Source organism: Tachypleus tridentatus, chromosome 13 (genome assembly GCF_004210375.1).
Source record: "Tachypleus tridentatus isolate NWPU-2018 chromosome 13, ASM421037v1, whole genome shotgun sequence".
In the NCBI taxonomy this organism is placed as follows: Eukaryota; Metazoa; Arthropoda; class Merostomata; order Xiphosura; family Limulidae; genus Tachypleus; species Tachypleus tridentatus.
Window position 1 is genome coordinate 251,160,353 of NC_134837.1, and position 20,935 is coordinate 251,181,287.

Consider the following 20,935-nt stretch of genomic DNA (forward strand, 5'->3'; position numbering starts at 1 on the left):
TCACTGACGTTACTTTATTAAACGAGTATACAGTACTTCATTATTACAAGTTTTATTTATTAACAGTTGAATACTGAGCCAGGCCTGTTACGTATTTTTCTTAAATAGCACATAAATAGGCCCGGCGCTTAAGGTACTCGACTCGTAATCTGAGGGTCGCAGGTTCAAATCCCCGTCACACGAAACATGCTCACCCTTTCAGTCGTGAGGGCATTATAGTGTGACGGTCAATCTCATTATTCGTTGGTAAAAGAGTAGCCCAGGAATTGGCGATGGTGACAAGCTGCCTTCCTTCGAGTCTTAGGCTGCTAAATTAGGGTTGGCTAGCTCAGATAGCCCTCGTTAAGTTTTGTGCGAAATCCAAAAACAAGCACATAAACACACACACACAAAACTGTTAATTTAGCTCAAGTCTTCCCCATACTAGATAAAATTTACGTTAGTAAACCTTTTGTAAATCAGTTAAACATAATTCCAAAGCAGAAATATAAAACCATAAGCAAGTATAGATAAATCGGATTTTCACGAAAAAATAACCAATTATTTTAGTGGACTTTCCTTTCATAACACATACAGTAAATTGTTATGTGTTTATAGGATCATGCATTGTTTGATGCATATGTATCAGACGCCAAGCTTTATTTAAAAAAAATAAAACTTCATAAAAATGTTTCGTCTAAGGAACTTATCTAACTGTTTGTGATTAAGTTCCATTCTCTTTAAACAAAATATGTGTTCCACTTGCTTAATAGTTAAATTCAATAACTGGGTAAATAAAAGTATATATTTTCTATGTTCTCAACAATACTGTAAAATTCAATAATCTGTAAATAGAAGTATATTTTTTATTTTATCATCTGAATAGTACCGTAAAAATAAAGAACTGGACAAATAGATATATTTGTTTCTATTCATTATTTTCTACACTGCTACTGTGTACGTTTGTTGACTTCTTCAGGACAAATATTCCAGATAATTTGTCAGTACAAAGTATACTCCATATTATTTTATATGTTATAGTAGTGAACTAGGTGCCTCTAGTTGTGTTCGGTACACTACCAATCAGTTGGCAAGTTTATCTGTTAAAAGGTTTTTATCAACTGTATGTGCCGATATAAATGTTTCGGTGTAAATCAAAGACTGATCGTCAGTTTCATACCTTCTTGGTTCGTTTTAAATTTCGCGCAAAACTGCGCTAGCCGTCCCTAATTTAGCAGTGTATGACTAAAGAGAAGGCAGTTAGTCACCCCCACCACCGCCAATTCTTGGGTTGCTCTTTTGCCAACGAATAGTTAGATTGACCGTCGCATTATAACGCCCCCACGGCTGAAAGGCCTAGCATGTTTGGTGCGATCGGGATTCGAACCCGCGACCCTCCGGTGCCTTAATCACCAGGCCACATACCTTAATTACTTTGTTCTGGCACTAATCACGTTTTTAATGCTTGCAATGAGTGGATAAATTTTTACCGTGTTATATTATTATTCATTCTAATGTCCTAAATTTACACCTCTTACCAAACTGGTTGGGTGAACGTTTCAATATAAGTTTCATTACGTTTATTACTTGTTTTTTTTCTTACAACAGTTAAGTATAATAATAAAATTGAAAACACAGTCAAAGAGGTCAAAATACAATCATTGTATAATGATTTTATTTCGTATTTCGTTTCTGATGAAGCCCCGAATTAAGGACAAAACAGACCAAACCATCAAGCATAAAAAACTCTACCCAAATATGTTTAAATTAAGATATGCGTTTTGCAAGCTGTATAATCATCAGGTCAAATGGAATTGAGCCATGAACGGAAGCTCCTACAGTGGACTTTGTGGTTTAAATATATATTTGGACAAAGTTCTATTTACTACTTACGTAATAAACAACAAGAATAACACCTTTTCATTATTTTTCTCGGCCAAGATTACCAGTTATTAATTATAAAACACTGTAAAAACAAGACATTGGCACTCAAAGGCATTATTATATCATGAGTCACTAAATGTTAATGGATATGAAGGCACATGGCTAATTCGTTTACCATACGTATGTCAGCACCACTGTAGTCCTCTGTAAGAACCTATAACACTGTTTAAGTAGTCTAGAGAGTAAACTTTGTACTTGTAGTTTCCGTACTCTTCAAGGTATTTTCAACTGATTAACTAGAGATAAGTTTGAAATAGGAATTTCCAAATGATACAAAATTATAGTATATAATTTTTATAGTGCATTCTCAGACAAGTTGGTTTCCCTGTCATCATATTTACATAACAAAACACATTTTCTTTATAACAAATTTTAAATTATATATTCTTAATCTCAATAAAACTACAATATCAGAAAATCAGGAAGCCAACCTTGCCACGATAATATCGATATAAATACAAAACATTTCTTTTTGGCTTTCAAAATTGTGTATCAATATAATATATCCTATTTCTTTCAGCTATATCACTGCAACATCCAAAGAAAGAAAATACAGTCACTTTAAAAAAATCATCCTATTTTTGCATTAGTGCCAAAAGTTTAATTATAGAAGTTAAATGCATAACACTTACTGAAAATGGTATGTAGGTATTTTAATGACATAAATGTGAAAAAAAAAACACCAAGATTATTTAAAATAACATGTGAAATTTACATTAATAGGGCAGTTCATTTTTATTGATTTACATTAATAGGGCAGTTTATTTTTATTAACAAGAAAAACGTTAACAATACCATTACCCAGCCAAGCTCGATGCAGGCTCTTACTTGACAACAAATACTTTAAAAAATTCCCTCTCTGTGACACATAGATGCCCGAGCAGTTGAACACGACCATCCCGTGTCACTGTGCACAACTTACCTCCTTTACCACCAACAAATAATAAAGTACCCTTAAAATCTGATCATTAAAATTCTACAAAAATATGATCCACTTTTAAATCATACTGACCACTAACAGTCAGTCTCTTGTACACCATATCATAAAAATTCAGAACTCATGGAACACACACATATCAGAGACCAAGAGTTTATTATAACTTCAAATGTTGGTGGAAATACTGGAATAAAAAAAATACTGTTCATAACATTGATGTGAGGTAGATGCTATTATTTTAATGAGGCAGTGATTTTCCCTAATCTTTCCATGACTCAATTACTCTATAAGAATTAATTAATTCATTTTTAGATCGTGAACAATTTAGCTGGGTAAAAACTATGAAAATAATTGTTTTACAGTGTGTCCACATGCTCCAACAGAGTAAAACTCTAGCCCCATCAGTGTGTCCACATGCTCCAACGGAGTAAAACTCTAGTTCCATGTCTTCTTAAAACCACTCCCCTTCCTTCTGTAACAACTGAGAAAGGTTGACTACTACAGTACTCACAAAACACAGTCACTAAGGAACTGAGTACAAGAACATAGTAGGTTATTTGAAAAGTAATGAAATGAAACAGAAACAAATGAGATCCCCTGAGGACTTTTAAATGACATTTAATATTAATCTTTAAGCACATAAAGCATTTTATCATGTGTGCCCTGAAATATAGGTAGAATCTCTTGACGTTTTTACTTAATAATAAGGATGAACATGAGATTTGAAAGTAAGTCTTAAACTTTATAAAACAATTTACAAACAACATTAATAATAAATGTATACATCATAAATAAGTGAGCTTAATATGTTTCCTAAGATCTCTCAATCACCTCTGGATGAGAATCGGCTATTAAGATGGCAGTAATTAGCTCAACTGGACCAAGGGGAGAACACACATATCCCTGCCTCTGTATTCACCAAGATTTTCTGGTGAGAAGTTTGTATATGTATGGCTGTGTTTGTCATGCTGTTTTGCATTTTATCATATAACAACGTACGACAAGAAAAAATTGTCTAACATAATTTCTTTTTCCTAAAATCTAAAGTCTCAACAACTTTTCAAAGAACTTTAAAATACATCTTCCTAATAACTTTGCTTGTTTTAAGTTTTATTTGTTACGTGAAGAATAGAGACAAACTTTCAGTCTCCTCTTGCAGCTCTTTCTCTGTTTAGATCTGCCGGACCTCTTAACAACAGTTTATCTTAAGACACCAAGAAAATATCAATACAATTCTGTCCTATAATCAGCACTGGATGTTCAGAAGTATGAGAACAGTTTTAACTTAAGACCAACAAAACTCCTTTGAGGTTTGATAATTGTACTGACAGGTCTGAGTCACTCAAATAGTAAGCAGTTAGTTGGACATATCAAGCAGTGTTGTCCTTTAGCTCGAGAGAAATTTCAGGTCTCAGGTATCCACTAGATAGGTCATGGCATTTATTTAAAACATTAACTGCAATCAGATATCAATTGCAAACAACTCTTTATGCAAAGCAGGGAACATATGATGAGGATACATCTGCTGAAATTTTGCTAAAGCATCCATATGAAGAAGGTTAATTTCTCTAAGGCTTGGAATCTTAGCTAACAGAAAGTCCAATATACTGACATCTCCTTTATATGGTAGTTTATGAGAGCGGTCTAGTTCAAAACGAAGTGATTTCAAAATTGCCTGATAATGTCGTTGAATGTCCAATACTTCTTTAAGTCCAACACGATCTATGGGTGAAATAAAAAATTTAGAACCACTTTTTTTCAGTGGAAATATAAAAAATTAGAACACTGTTATAATTTACATGTTATAATAACTTGTTGTTCTGTAATACTATTGCTAACAGTTAGATAAAAACCTTAATTGGAAATTCTTAGGTTTTCTTTCCTCAAAAGAAATTTCCAGCAAATGCAGTATTAAACTAAATAAAGTTAATAAACACAAGGGTATTTGTATAATTTTACTTGTAATGTTAATGTTCAGATAATTTTCTTAATCCAGACAAACCTTCATACAAACATGGGTGGCAGTTATTTGCTATGAACATTCACTGGACTCAAACATAGAGAAAATGTTCCAAGATTTTTAATAGTTGACATTAGGATATAATAAATATGATAAATCATGTAAATGAATATGTGTTAAAAAGAAGCTTAATTTTAACATTAATGTCCAGCTCTTTGCATATAATATAATTTTACAGACAAGAATTACACAGCTTACCTGGGGAAAGCAGCACAAGTGCAGAAAACAAGGCTAGCTCTGTCTCTGTCAGCTTAAGTTCAGCTACGCTCATGGCAAAATCAAAACTACTGTTCACAAGTTTCATTTCTGTTGTGTCTATTGTATAAAAGTATAATAGCACTAACAGTTAAGTGACATAGTTGGAAAAATAACTGTCACATGACACACTTTCACTGATAGTTTAGTTTTGTTAAAACAGTAAACTAAATAATTGATGGTAACATGTGCAGATAAAAACATGGCACATCTGTAGCTCTTAAGGCTTTTAAAATATTAAAAGAAAACTTGAGATTTTTTTGATGAAACAGCAAACCATATATATAGATCATAGTCTAGCTTGTTTGTTGTTTTAATGATCAATGAGTGGACGAACATGGAAATAATAAATTTTGTTTGTTAGTAACCTCAATTATTGAAATGTAAAGCAAAAACAATAAATATGAATCATACTTTTAAATAATGCATAAACTGGTAGCATTTTTTAACACATGGTTGAATGTTCTACTTACTGAAACTTTTCCAAGTGATGACAAAAAATATCTTAAATAATCAATTTACTTACCAGATGTCAAGAATGCTTCAACAGATAAAAGATTTTCTCCATACAAAACAGAACCCGTGTTTAGGTCAATGTATCGGCTCATCCGCAACAAAACCAGTTCAAAGCTTCCTGTTTGACAAAAAATAAATTAGGTTAATTCTAACAGATAAGGTTATATTAATGGTAAATAACACCTAATTACAGTCATTCAATCTATTCTATAACAAATTTACAGTTGGTTTTTTCATAAAACTTTAGAAGTTTCTGAATTACCAGCTTTTAATAATACAATCTGGTCCTCTTGGGACAGCTTCATAAATCCTGGAACCATCTTGGCAAACTCTATAATTTGTTGAACAACTGCTGTTAATCTTTGGGCACAATCCAACCAAAGTTCGTCTTGAGCCTTAAAAAAATGTTAAAGAAATCACAATTGTCATTATGACCAACTAAAAAAATATTTTACTTCTTGGGCAACAAAACTTGCATTTGTAGTAATAGTCAATAGTTTCTATGTTTCATAAATAAAAGTTAGTTCATATTCAGTTGATAAAAACAAAATTATAAGGATAAACATTTTATATGAAAAAAATATAACTTTGGTTGTGTTAAAAGTAAATCCAAAGTTCAATGAAATGAAACAGTTAAGAAAATAGAACCAATATACAATATTTATTCAGCAAACAAGCTAAAGTTTTGCTGCAAATTGAAATATTAAACATGAACACCCAGTCAAAGAATAAAACAAAGCCTATTTTCACAAACTTGAAGAACATCCAAATACAAATAAAATTATACACAAGACCAGTTTTTACAGTATTGGGTGTGAAGAGAAAACTAAACTTGTGGATACATTACCTGACACATCAATCTAGTGGAAGAAAATGTGAGTTTATTGTAACACTAAGGGGGAAGGTGGCTAGTCATCACCACCCACTGCCAACTCTTGGGCTACTCTTTTACCAACGAATAGTGGGATTGACTGTCACAATATAATGCCCCCACAGCTGAAATGGTGAGCATGTTTGGTGTGACAGGGATATGAATCAGCAACCCTCAGATTATGAGTTGAGTGCCTTAACCACCTGGCCATGCTGGGGCCATTATGTTAAATACATAATGTATTAATGCGTCAAACAAGCACACCAATTTATAAAAGTCATAAACTTTTTTTTCCTTCTGCAAGAATATATTTCAACTTTGCAACAAAAGCTCTGAGATGCCAAATGATGCTATATCATCCAGAAGGAACTCAAAATCTACTCTTTTTTTTTTTTAAGTCAATCAAGACTGATTTGAGTGACTGAGTGTGAAGAGGAAATTAACATAAGAAAATCAGAAGTTTAAGAGACATAAAATTTAACGTCATCACAATAAATCACTTCTTTTTTATTTATGTAATTGTTTATTTATTTCAATCTCAATAACCAACATTTTTAGATACTACAAAAACAATTTATACCCTCTTGCTTTTAAGATTGAGAAATGTATTTAAAAAAAAATTTGTGTCTCCAATTTAAACACAAAACCAGAAAATAAAAGTTATTAAAACACTTCATCTTACAAAACTCTCTTATGGTTACAACCTGTGTAAAAGCTTTAGTTTTTCTTAATTTAAAAAGAAACATCTTTATTTGCTATTCAATCAGTTTAATAAGGTGTACAATTTTTTATTTAACAAACTACAAAGAAAATGTCCAAATCAAAATTATACTTGTAGCTGATATAACACACATATATTTTTTTTCCAAATTAAAATTCATGAGTATTGAAAAGAGTGTGTGTGTGTGTTTTTCTTAGAGCAAAGCAACATCAGGCTATCTGCTGAGCCCACCGAGTGGAACTGAGCACCTGTTTTTAGCATTGTAAATCTGTAAGCTTACCACTGTACTAAAGGGGGTGCACTGAAAAGAACTTTGATTTAAGATAAATAAACCATCTTAGCACCCACATAGTATTTCCTGTTTATGTACAGTTATCAGTCATCTGGAACAAATCTTTTGTTCTTATCTTTCTAAATAATTACACATTCAGTAACAAAGGCAGAGGAAAAATAATATATACACTTTTACCTTTGAATATTAGATACATTTTTATTCCACTTTGTTTCTAACATGCAACTGAAATAAATCATGAAAACCTTCAGGAACAGTTTTTGATATCATAATAATTTGAAATGCTAAGAATAACTTTTCTTCATCTTAGTTATAACTGTCATCTTCTAAGAAATCTGATTCTTTATCCCAAGAAAATTTGTAGTTTGTATTCAGTAATTGGTAGAATAAGTTCCAAAATAACACAGCTTAATGTTTTAGGACAACAAGGAACCTACTGGTTCATCTCAGCTGTTCTATCTTCTAAACTAAACTAAAACTATTAAAAAAAAGAAAGAATAAAGCTAGTTATTATCAAGCTTTTTGTCCCCCACTGGTACAGTGATAGGTCTACAGATTTACAATGCTAAAATCAGAGATTCGATTCCCCTCAGTGGACCCAGCAGATAGCCTGCTGTGGCTATAAGAACACACACACATCAAGCTTTCTCATGAGTAAACCCACTTAAATTTATTGCCTCAACAACATTTGAACACAACCAATTCTGATGACCAACCACCAGGTTAGAAAAATAAAATTGTCTCAGCTGAGCATGACTCCTACCATGTCAAAATTTATATTTGTGTCCCCTAGTCCTACTATTATCACAGTTAAATAGGAAAAACAAAAAGATACATCAACACTAAACACTATCAGTTCTCTTTACAGTCTTATCATTTCAATCAGATCCCCTCTACCTCTTCTATTTTTGATGAGAGATGTCAACCTCTCCCCGTATATGACACCCCTCCACTCCAGACACCATTATAGCATCCCTCCTCTGAACCCTTTACAACAATTCAATGCCCTTCTTAAAATAAGAAGCCCAAGACTGAACAAAATTATTCAAGTGTGGCATAGCCAGTGATCTGTACAATGAAATTATAACCCCTTTAGAATTTTTATTCAGTATTTTTTTAGATACAACCTAAAATCCTATTTGCCATACTACTAGCAACCACATAGTAGTTGGATAACTTAAGAGATTGATCAACTATTATACCAAGATTCTCACCCAAAATACACTTATGATTTAAATTATGACAACTCACATGCATTATCTTGCACTTATTGTAATTAAAACCCTCCTGCCAGTTATTCACATACTTACTAAATGATTTAAATTATGACAACTCACATGCATTATCTTGCACTTATTGTAATTAAAACCCTCCTGCCAGTTATTCACATACTTACTAAATGATTTAAATTATGACAACTCACATGCATTATCTTGCACTTATTGTAATTAAAACCCTCCTGCCAGTTATTCACATACTTACTAAATGATTTAAATTCTTTTGTGAAACAGAAGAGCCCTCTTCATATTTAGCAACACTCAAGACCTTAATATCATTTGCACATTTAAATAACTTACTGACTGTTTTTCTTCTATGTCATTGATGTAAATAAAAAAAAAGCAAAGGTCCTAAGACTGAGCCCTGAAGCATCCCACTTGTAACATTAATCCAATTTAACTGGACTCAATTTATAACAACCATCTGCATTCTTCCATCCAGCCATACTTCTATCTAATCTACTAACGTATCCAACCCTATGTTAGATGTTCATCACACAAGAAGAAAACTTAACTTTACTGTGTTTCCTAGCCTAATGATTTGTGGGTATCAAAGTTACAAACACCATCAACTTAACATTATCAGTCAACTTAAAGTAGCTTTATAAATATAAAGCAATTTATTTAGGATTCTTTTTCAAATAGTGAATGCTTGTTTGTTTGTAATTAAACACAAAGCTACACAATGGGCAGTCTGTGCTCTGCTCACCATGAGTATTGAAATCTGGTTTCTAGAGCTGTTAATCTGCAGAAATACCTCTGTACCACTAGGATGCAAGTAGTGAATTAATTGTGTTTACAAAACATTAAAGATTTTCTTATGCAGGAGCCAAATAATCTGGTTCTGTAGTTACCTAACAAATACAGAAGAGGTTTTAATTGCAATAATTCTATTTTTGCATCTCCTGATCTCAGAATCAAACCTGGAACTTCTTGCATACCAGTCAAACTTTCTACTAATGAAGCTAAAAAGGTTAACCAGCTAATTAGTGCTAGCAAGTTAATATTTTTTGGCAACTCAAGCTATTACCTGTTTATACCCTCTCATAAACAGGTCTTGTTTCCAGATCTTATCTTAGTATTATATGATGACACCTATTTATCTTATGGTAATGTAATTCGTTTTCTTTTTCCACATTAGATTCAAGTGCAAGATTTCTTATACATCAGGCACCCAGTGGTACAGCGATACGTCTGCAGAGTTACATCATAGACAAACAGCATTTTAATTCCTGTGGTGGGCAGAACAAAGAGAACCCATTGTAGCTTTGTGCTGAATTATAATCAGTCAACTTATACTTTGGAAGAATAAGGAAATAAAAAATTAGCTCCCCAGCATTGCTAGTAAAGCACTCTTTTAACAACTTAAACTCATAATTACAGTATATTATAACATTAACATCCCCCAGTGGCACAGCAGTATTTCTGCTGACTTACATCTCTAGAAACTGGCTTTTGATACCTGTGGTAGGCAGAGCACAGATAGCTTATTGTGCAGCTTTGTGCTTAATTACAAGCAAACCAATATACAATTAAACATATTAATAACGAAACTTACCATGTTCTTATAATACAAAAGGAGTGAGACATCTTGAGGCTTCCTCGAAAGTTCTGAAATCTGTTCTGTTGTATATAAACAAGTACGGTTGTGTGCATCAGCTATGGTCTTAGCTAATAACTCTGGAACATGAATGGAACGGCTATCAGTTATTAAGTTAAATTGTAATATTTAAAATATCATATTAATAATAAAAATTCTCCTATCAAAACCAATCACTTTAATGTTTTGTTAGTCCTGATGAAGACCCTTGTTTTAAACACAAAAACAGAAGCAAAGAGAAAAACATAACAAAATATTAAGAAAACTTCTGGTTTAATACCCTTATTTTCAATACAATCACAAGTACAGATTCAATAATTGAGGGTAAATGAAAAGTTCTTATACTACTTATGTTCAGAAAATTAGATGTTAGGCACAGGATTTCTTCTTGACAGTTTACCTACAGAATATATATATATACTTAAAAATATTATCTACTTTTTCCTTTGGATTCATTTTACTTATCAAAAATTAAAGATGTATATGTAATTATAAAAAAACTAGGAAATTTTGAAGAGAGTTGATGAAAAATTTTCATGTTAAATGAAGGTTCACTTTAAACACAACATTATTGTTTAAAGTCTGAAGTCAGCATTTAATCAAAAATAATGTTGATGCTCTTACATCTGATACTTATGATAGTAAAATATGATATTTACATGTAGCTTCCTGTCATAGGAACGCCTTTCCTGAGTTTCATTAGACACATTAAAACAATTACTTATTGGGTGAAGTAAGTTTGCATAATGTAAATGTATAACCATTGATTTCCAGTAGTCATAACTGTATGACTGTTTTCTTAATAGATTTTATGAATGTGATCTTCTATGGCCAAATTGTGACTAACCTAAATGGGAATTATTTGATATTGTGGTTGTAGGGACTGTGGTTGTAAGGAGACCATTAGTTTCTGGTAAAGAAGTTTCTAACTGCTGAAACTGATCAAATGTTGTGCTGTCTGCAAAATCTGTTCCAGCTAAGTCCAAGGTCATGGCCTGAGGAGTGTAACTGTAACCATTGGGAGTATATGTGTTGAGGTCTCCATTGTAAGCATACCTACAAGGGAAAGAAATGCATTAACATAAGTTAATTGTTAGGAAAATAAGTATTACTACCCAATTCTTACCATTAACTTCTTAACCTGAAGATGACCTGGGAAGGTCAAAACTTTGTTCTCCCCTTATCAATAAAAGTGTTAATACTCCTAACAGCCGTTCTGAGATACATTTTTATTTCAAATGGGTTTCTCGTCATCAAGAATTACTTGCCATTAACTGTTTCTTAGCCTTTTTCTTATTATTCTGGCATACTAATATTTTTGATTTTGCAATAATTCACATAGAGTTTTTAACTACTTTTTTAACCTTTTAACTGCACTTACAAAATGTTAGTTGTTAAATTTAGTCATTGACCAGAGTAAACACGGTTATTCAGCATACCACAAATTTCAGAAATTTACATTTTTTTTATCAAGTTTTATATTTGAAAATATCCATTTAGATGTTATACATATTAAAAAATGTACTGGAGTCCTTTCTGTATATTCCCCCCCCCAAAAAAATAAAAAAAAATGAAAATAACTTCTCAAACATCCAAAGCAAGGTATGTGAAAGATTGTAGTGGTTTGATATGAGAAATGTATGAAATGGTTTGGCCCAGTAAATAGAGAAACAGATACAAATCAGAATTTGCATTGTACCCCAGATATTTGAACTCATACTGATACAACAACTTTCTTTATCAATATTTACTTGATGTATCTCAAAACATTTAATTTTTACATAAACAATTTGTATATATATTTCTTCCAATTATACGAAATTTTTATGTGAATTTGTAGTTCTATGAAAGTTAGTGAAGTTATTATATTTTGATTTTTTTTTCATCAAAACTGTTTAGACAATCAGATAAGTTCTTTGCTTTTGTTCAAGTATATTTCTACATAAAATTACTCCAGTTTGTGTTAAATGTAATTATAACCACAAGACTACAGGTTCTCCTCATGATAAAACTGATTTTGAATCCTTGTGTCTCCACAAAGTATTCTCCTTATTTTATGCTCTGGAAGCCTTACAAGAGTGCATGTCTTAGCCTGGATCACATGTGGTAGGGTGCACACTGCCAACTAGCTTCTTTGCTTCTGTTCATTAATTCCACATTAGGTACAGAAACCGATAGTTTTAGTAGCTTTGCCATAAATAATAAATCACAAAATTAAAAAAAAAGTAATTAATAATTTCAGATTGCTTTCAGTTTTCAAGCCACTGAGAAGAGTTTTAATATATAAGTTTTAAAGGTTTATAAAAAGATAGGAAAGTATTTTATTGGCTGATCCATACCCTCCATTCACATAGGAAGGCTGCTGATTGGATGAAGATGGCTGTTGTTGCTCAAAGACAGAACTGTCTGGTGAGGTCTCTGTGGTTTGTGGTGGATGTTGCTGAGGTGTTAGCTGACCTTGTTGATGAGACTGAGGATGGACTAGTTGGGCTCTGTGAAATCTAACCTCATCTTCTACCTTTTCTCTCTGTTTTTTTGACATTCTTCCAAATTTGACAGCTGAAAACAGAAATAAAACTTAAGTAAATTGAACACAAAAGAAAAAGTAACAAATTATGTAGAAGTAACACCACAACAAACATAGTGACATATAATTATCTCCAAAAGTAGTGGAAAGAAATATGTTGCTTGTTTTTTTTTAGAAGTGTACGATGGAGAACTGTGCAAATTCATTCTCACAAAATAAATTTAATCGTGGTACTTTAGTTTACTTTGTTTTGTCAAGCAAGAAAATTAAAACATGTAAAAAAAATACAGAACATAAACTATTGTAAGACTGAAAAATAAAAGGTAAATGTCTGACGTATCCTTAAAATTAATTAGGTGATCTTAAAGAAGGGAATTTGTGAATCAGTAGTTTATTTCCTAAAATATTTAAAGGTAAAAAATAGTGACAGTGTGTGTAACATTCCACATAAATCACATTAACAAACAAAAATTTACTGTCACTTATTTCAAACTCAGAGTATGTCAACTTTTGTTATAAAACTTAAAAATAAACATTATAATTAGATTTAATTTCAGAATAGTATTTCTTGGGATTGCTTGAACTGTTTTACAAAAAAATTACTTGTTCAGACTACACAGTACACTGTACAAGAACAAAACAGAATAAATGCATACAGTGAATGCTGAAATTGCGATTAAAGCTCTAACAAAATATTAATATTACAGTAAAATGTAAATTAATAGGCAAAACTAGTAACAACAAACAATTATGCTCAATTAGTAGCTTATATATTTTATGAATGCACCTTATTAAGTAACAAAATATACAGGACTATCTATGGCTGGCATATTATAACATATATTCAACTTTGCTTTCATTTTCATGGGTTTTTAGAATCGAAATTAACCATTCAAGGGTTATAAGTCAGATATACTGTTATAGATATACTGACATTAACGTCTAATTTATAGTTGAAAGTATAATTTTAAACTAAATTGAGGGTCATAAATGTATACAAAAACACTTGAAATTACCATACTTGTCATATATTTGCATCTGCGTGGTCAGTTTCAAGTAGATAGTATACTAAATACTTGTTTACATTCACTTAAACTTGCGCTAGAAATACAGCATTAATATGTTATTACAACTTCATACATATAATTTTATATCTTTTAGTTATTTGTACACAGCTCATCCTCTTAAGCGTCTATTTATTGTTTGTACGCAAGGCCGGATTAAGTGTTTTATTGGCCCTAGGCTTTTCAACTTATAGACGCCCCCTCGAGACAGAACCTCTACATCATAGCTTGAGGCCACCTAATTAATGTGAGGCCCTGGGCTTCAGCCCAATAAGCCAATACTTTAATCCGGGGTTGTTTGTATGCTTAAAGTCATTTTAATCTGTTTGTTTTAATAACCTAGAGCAAGTCCGCAATAAACTTGAACCTTATAACCCTGATATTAGGGGTTCATTTCCTACAATGAACACAGTGCAAACCCATTGTGTAGCTTTGCACTTAGGAAGAACTGTTTATTTGAATCTTGTTTAAAATATTAACTTATATACTTAAAAAACAACACGCCAATTAGGAAATTACAACCTTATTTTGGCGTATTTCATTAAAAACTACAATGCAAACCTTATGTGTGACATTCAATAAAATGGCGCGCACTCTCTCGGTTCAGTAGTATAAACTGCATTTAGGAAAACGAAAAGAACGCAAAACATGCTAGCACCCCATGAAACACTATATAGTACCAACAAATTAGTAAAATTTATTAATTTCTTACCATCTCTTGACATTCCTAACGCTAAACATTTTTGCAGCCTACAGTATTGACATCTATTTCGATTCACTCTGTCCACTACACAATTCTTCTGTCTTGGACATTGGTAGTTCACCACGCTAGACTGACTTCTTCTGAAGAAACCCTAAATATCCAATCAAATCGCTTCTTATTTCATTCAGAGTATTTTAGGTATGACAATTAAGGAATATTATATTGATATTATTTATAGATTTTTCAAACAGTAACACATATATTTTGTCAGACAATACTTTAATTAACGAATGGAAAAGATGAACACACATTTTCCGCAAATCTATTATTGTTATAGCATGTATACTTTTAAACTTGGCATTTTTAGTGATTTTGGCGTTCTCTGTTTGTCTATGTTTCTTATAACCTCAGTGAATTAGATCACATCTGATTTATAATTTTCGAACATTATGGCTGATATAACACATTACTATTTCATCTAATGGTTCAACATGTCAATTTTCATAACATGCTTTAGTCTATATCACTAAAATGTCGGATGTGTCAAGTATCGTAAACAATTTTCAAAATGCCTTACTTATACAAGTAGAAAGTAATAATAATTTTAAACCGTACATGCCAAAATATTATTCAAATATTTGCCCCCCAGTGGCTCAGCGGTATGTCTGCGGACTTACAACGCTAAAATCCGAATTTCGATACCCGTGGTGGGCAGAGCAGAGATAGCCCATTGTGTAGCTTTGTGCTTAATTTAAAAAAAAAAAAATTCCAGAGATGGCGGTTAAGGTCCATAACGAAAACGTGGCCGAAAGATATTTGACGTATACAGAAGGTTCAGGATTACAGTGGGCGATAGTCAATCGGAGTCAATATTAACAGTCGACAGACAACTCGGTGACAACCCATTCGTTGACAATATTATTACTTGTTGACAGACACATCGGCATATCAATATTTCGAATATACTGGTAGTATTGCTGATAGTGGTTAGAAAAACCACGAAAAGCACTAGCGACGCGAGTGCTTATGGCTATCAAAGTAATATAATTATTTCAGTTCTTTGACAAAACTGTAGCTTTTTTACTGTATAAAATCATTATTACGTTATTTTTAGTTTTACTATAAGGCATCTATAATACATTAAATTTCAATATAGTGGTACCTCGGTTCTCGAAAAACTCCTTTCTCGAACAATTCGGTTTTGACATATTGTTTGAGAAAAAAATGTCTCGGTTGTCGAACATAAACTCGGTTCCCTAACCAAGCTGTCGTGGCCCGAACCCCCGAAATAACTCGACTGATGACCCGAACGACCCTTCGACCATTTTCGGCCCACGCCAAGCTTGCCCAAAACATTTTAACCACACCTGTCGCTCAGTCCACACCCCCGCTAAAATCTGCTGTGAACGTTCTCGTTTTTTTTTGTTGTTTTTCTAAATATTCTGATTAAATAAGCCACCCTGGGGTCAGAGATGGATAATGAAAGCAGCAAACCAAACAGAAAAGTTGTTAGAGCCACAATAGAGGTGAAAAAAGATCTCATATCAAAGTATGAGAGTGGTGTTCAAGTGTCTGACCTTGCTACACAGTTTGGTATGACGAGGGCCTGGCATGGCCTAGCGCGTTAAGGCGTGCGCTTCGTAATCTGAGGGTCGCGAGTTCGCGCCCGAGTCGCGCCAAACATGCTCGCCCTCCCAGCCGTGGGGGCGTTATAATGTTACGGTCAATCCCACCATTCGTTGGTAAAAGAGTAGCCCAAGAGTTGGCGGTGGGTGGTGATGACTAGCTGCCCTTCCTCTAGTCTTACACTGCTAAATTAGGGACGGCTAGCACAGATAGCCCTCGAGTAGCTTTGTGCGAAATTCCAAAAACAACAAAACATTGGTATGACGAAGTCTACAGTCTGCACCATACGGAAAAATAAAGAGGTCATCAAAGGAGCTGATGTTGCAGAAGGAGTGACAGTGCTTACGAAACAAAGATAACAAACAATGGAAAAGGTAGAAAAACTGTTGTTGATTTGGGTAAACGAAAAAACAGTTAGCTGATGATAGCATTTCTGAGACCATCATTTGTGAGAAAGCAAAGCACTTGCATGTTGACCTCCTGGAAAACACCCCTGGAACGAGTGCTGATACAAGTGATGTATTTAAGGCTAGTAGGGGGTGATTTGAAAAACTTAGGAAGAGAAGTGACATACATAGTGTGGTGAGACATAAGGAGGGTGCCAGGCAGAAACGAACTTCATTAGTCAAGTTTTTAGTAAGAAATAGGTCCAGTGAGTCTCAAGCAGGTTGTAGCAATGCAAAGAGACAGAAAAGAGAAAGAACCTGAGAATGAGAGTTACCTGACGTTTTTATGGAAGGTGACTCCCCTTCCAAACAATAATAACACTCCTACTCTCCATGTTTCTCACCACCTTTCACTTACACCATCAGCTCTCCTCAGCACAGGTGAAGTGCAGTTAAATTTTCAGTTATTGTTTTTTTATTGTGTCTATTGTTTTTGTGGTTGACTTTATGCATGTAAGTATTATGAGACAGGTATAAATAAGTAATATTTTTACTTAAAATGCTTCATAATGCGTAATTTTTGGAGGTCTGTAACGGATTAATTTAATTTACAGGAGTTCTTATGGGAAAAATTGATTCGGTTTTCGAACAGCCTTCTGGAAGGGATTAAGTTCGAGAACCGAGGTACCACCGTATTTCAATTTTCTTTTCTTATTCGTTCCACTTTCATCTATTCAAAATGCAACAAAATGCTCACGTACGTTGTAAGCCTGATTTATGTACATGTAAACATGCATGCATTTCCCTAAGTAAACGTAAATATAATAACAAATCCATCTAATGATACAATTGTCGACAAATTGAGTTTTGGACTAGTTGTATTTCGAGTTGTCCAGTGGACGATTTGTTTTTCGATATAGTTTACTGTCTTCCAGATGTCACCGAACCGTACGAAGTTTTGTATGTTTACGTGATTGTTACCGTATACGTTTGGCCTACGAGTTTACAATGTTTTACCAAATTTTAGTATTTAAAGCGCAACTTTAAAAGATATAATTCCTTGCAAAATTTATTTTGTTTCTTCACAGAATGCATCCACAACTTCAATTTGTTTTATAGACATTTAAAAAAAAAAAAACTGTCCTTATAAACATTTAGTAAATCACCTAACGAAAGAACACAATAAAATCCTAGCGTCTTAGACAGACAGGCCTGTCTTTTTCAGGAATAAATATGATAATCAGGTATTGGAAACGTGCGAGGTAATATTTAACATCAAAGTCTCTGAGAATAAACTGTACTGCCCAGTTTAAATACCCAGTTCAGAAATTATCGGCTAACTGCACTTCCAGTTTTCTTACGGTTTAATCAGACAGGTGAAAAAAAGAAGAAAAGTCTGTTACCTTGCATCCTTCACAAGTTATCACCCCGTAGTGAACGCCTGAAGATTTGTCTCCACAAACTTTACACGGTATGATTTCTATCTGAGCTGTAAAAAGCAGCCATTTTGTGAATAACATAATATAAAGCTTCTAAATTCAACAAATTAAAACTCAAATTTTAAATAAAATAAAATAACTCTTTTAAATAAAAGATTGTATGTGATTAATGCTACACATATATATGAAAGTTCTTACTTTTCTTTTAAATAAAAGATTGTATGTGATTAATGCTACATATATATATGAAAGTTCTTACTACACTACCATAAGTTCCCCAGTGGCACAGCGGAATGTCTGCAGACTCACACCACTAAAACCGGGTTTCGATACTCGTTGTGGGCAGAGCACAAATAGCCCTTTGTGTAGTTTTGTGCTTCATAACAAACAAGAACAGCAATCTCTGTTCACAAAAGGTATTGAAATCCGATTTCTAGCGGTGTGAGTCAGCAGACACCGCTGTGCCACTAGGAGGGGCTGCCGGTATAAATTACATGGTATAAAGATCTCTATCATACACCGCGTAAAGTTAACAATGAACAAAGTTAAAAACTTTGTACATGTTACATAATTATACAGCAAAAACCAAAATAGTTACTAAAAATATATATAATTTTCTATTTTTGTTATATTTTAGTTTCAAATAGAACGTGTTTGTATTTTGTCAAAAAAGATTAACTTATTTTCATCTTTATTGTATTTTCGATTAAATTTAAAATAATATAAATCATTTTTCAGCTTTCACCTTTCAATATGTTTTCAATTAAACGTTTTTATATCTATTGTCTCCCAATGGCACAGCGGTGTGTTTGCGGACTTACCATCGCTTTAATCCGGGTTTAGATACCCTTGGTTGGTACAGCACAGATAGCCCATGGTGTTGCTCTGTGTTTAACTTCAAACAAACAAAATTATAACTATAAATACAAATATATCGTTTAGATAAATGATAATAACTGTTTTCACTTTTAATGTTTTTTTAAGACCAAGTTTTATGTCTGTGGACTTACAAAACTGGAATCCGGTTTTCGATACCCGTGGCGGACAGAGCACAGATAGCTCATTGTGTTGCTTTGTGCTTAATTTCATACATAAATCAAGGTTTTTAAAAACAATGTAAGTTTTGTAAATTTCAGTGTATTTTTAATAACAGTTTCTTTAGTGTAAAACCATAAACACTAAACGACACCATAAGCAATTTTAATATTATTTGTAATATTCAACCGATAAACAGTTTCGCTGTTAATATTAACTAAGTAACGCAAAGGTGGTAAATAGGACACCTTGTCCGGTTGATAGAGAAGAGATCTTTCTTTCTGTTATCCGAAATGAAGTAAGAGATAAGGAAATCGTTGCAATCCGGTATAATTCAGGCAGACAGCGTCTGTTACAATAGCAGTTTTAAGTAGGTCAATCATACTACGATAGTTGTAATATGGTTCATAATTAAGGTAGGCTGTCGATATAACCTTGCAACCTCGATTAACACTGTTGTACCTTCGGGTTACGTTAATATTAAATCAATTTCTGTGGGAAGAAAGGCTTAAGTCCAGGTTGCTATAATCACCAAAAGATTAAATTAAAATTAAATAACTTTTAGCTGCCTGAGATTATAAAAATGTTCTTGGTTTGTGCCATTCTTTTATTCGATAGTTTTAATTTCTAATATGTTTTAACCGAATAATTATCATATTTTTGAATAAAATTATTCGAAAGGTGTCACCACATGAACAGTAACGTGATTCTATCTGTTCTTGTTGACAGGTCGATTGTAACCAAACAACATGGCGCTCGAAAGTGGACTGTTATTACAGTGACTACTTTACATTTCACAAACAGCTTTAAAAAAGGTGAGAGCACCTTATATAATTCAATTAAAACAATTAGAAATTTAGAACAGTATTGTAATAGCACTGTGAATTTCTACATTCAGAGCCGTAAATGATTAGGTGGTGGATACTACAATATTAGGTGTGGGCACACACAAAGAACAAGAGACACTATTGGCACGTGTACAACTCGTCTTGTAAATAAAATTCAGATATATAATACGTTTCACGACATTAAACTATATACCTCAAGAAGAAGAAACTCAGCAACAAAACTTGTTGGAACTAAATACGAAACCATATTCAGAGTTAGTATCCAGATAGCGAAATAAAAGAAACAATAAGTGAAGAAAAAAACCATACGTATCACATACGAACGAACGCATCATCTTATTCTAAGGTTCCTTCCATAGGTTTGTCTTCTTATTTTATAGCATATATAATTCCCGGAGTGCCTGAAATATCATTTTAATCATGTGTATGGACACAAAAGCCAGTAAAACAGATCTATCAGACATGCAGAAATGTGTTTTAGCATAATTTCTCTTGGATTTAAGCCAGTATTTGAAAATAGGTCAAGGTAACGTTCAACATCAAAGGTCACATGAAATAGACCTTTTTTCACAACCCAGGTATTAACTGCCTATCAGAAACATTTTGTTTTTGTAGCGTACGTTATGAACATTTTGAAAACAGTTTAACATGATGAATAAACCAAGACATGCAGCCACTTTTTCTGTAACAAGATTTCAGCCATGTCATACACTCGAGTATACTTCGCGTTTCCCACGTGGAATTGAAATTGTTCAGTTTCTGGTTTAATGCAAGCTAACTTCCAGGTTTATATACCTGGAGGTTTTGTTGCAACTGTCTGACTCTACGTAATTCTGGACTGTAAACATAGCAGGGAAATCCTGTTCTTCGTCTCTCTACGTATAGCAATCAAACA

At 33.0% G+C, this 20,935-nt stretch overlaps 1 protein-coding gene across 3 annotated transcripts in view; it reads right to left on the minus strand.

Moving 5' to 3' along the window:
* Window positions 1–1,628: 1,628 nt before the first annotated feature.
* LOC143237029 (putative nuclear hormone receptor HR3) overlaps window positions 1,629–20,935 on the minus strand; it is a 52,925-nt gene continuing 33,618 nt past the window's right edge. For 2 of the 3 annotated variants that reach the window (XM_076475858.1, XM_076475860.1), the window contains 9 exons: window positions 18,122–18,207; window positions 14,716–14,857; window positions 12,752–12,971; window positions 11,260–11,468; window positions 10,371–10,492; window positions 5,914–6,046; window positions 5,662–5,769; window positions 5,079–5,195; window positions 1,629–4,582 (listed from right to left, as the gene is read on the minus strand). In XM_076475858.1, coding sequence (XP_076331973.1) covers window positions 4,323–4,582; window positions 5,079–5,195; window positions 5,662–5,769; window positions 5,914–6,046; window positions 10,371–10,492; window positions 11,260–11,468; window positions 12,752–12,971; window positions 14,716–14,857; window positions 18,122–18,207 — 1,397 coding nt within the window. In that variant the 3' untranslated portion in view covers window positions 1,629–4,322. Of the gene's footprint in view, window positions 4,583–5,078; window positions 5,196–5,661; window positions 5,770–5,913; window positions 6,047–10,370; window positions 10,493–11,259; window positions 11,469–12,751; window positions 12,972–14,715; window positions 14,858–18,121; window positions 18,208–18,978; window positions 19,053–20,935 lie in introns of all 3 variants that reach the window. The other variant, XM_076475859.1, reaches the window with a different exon arrangement.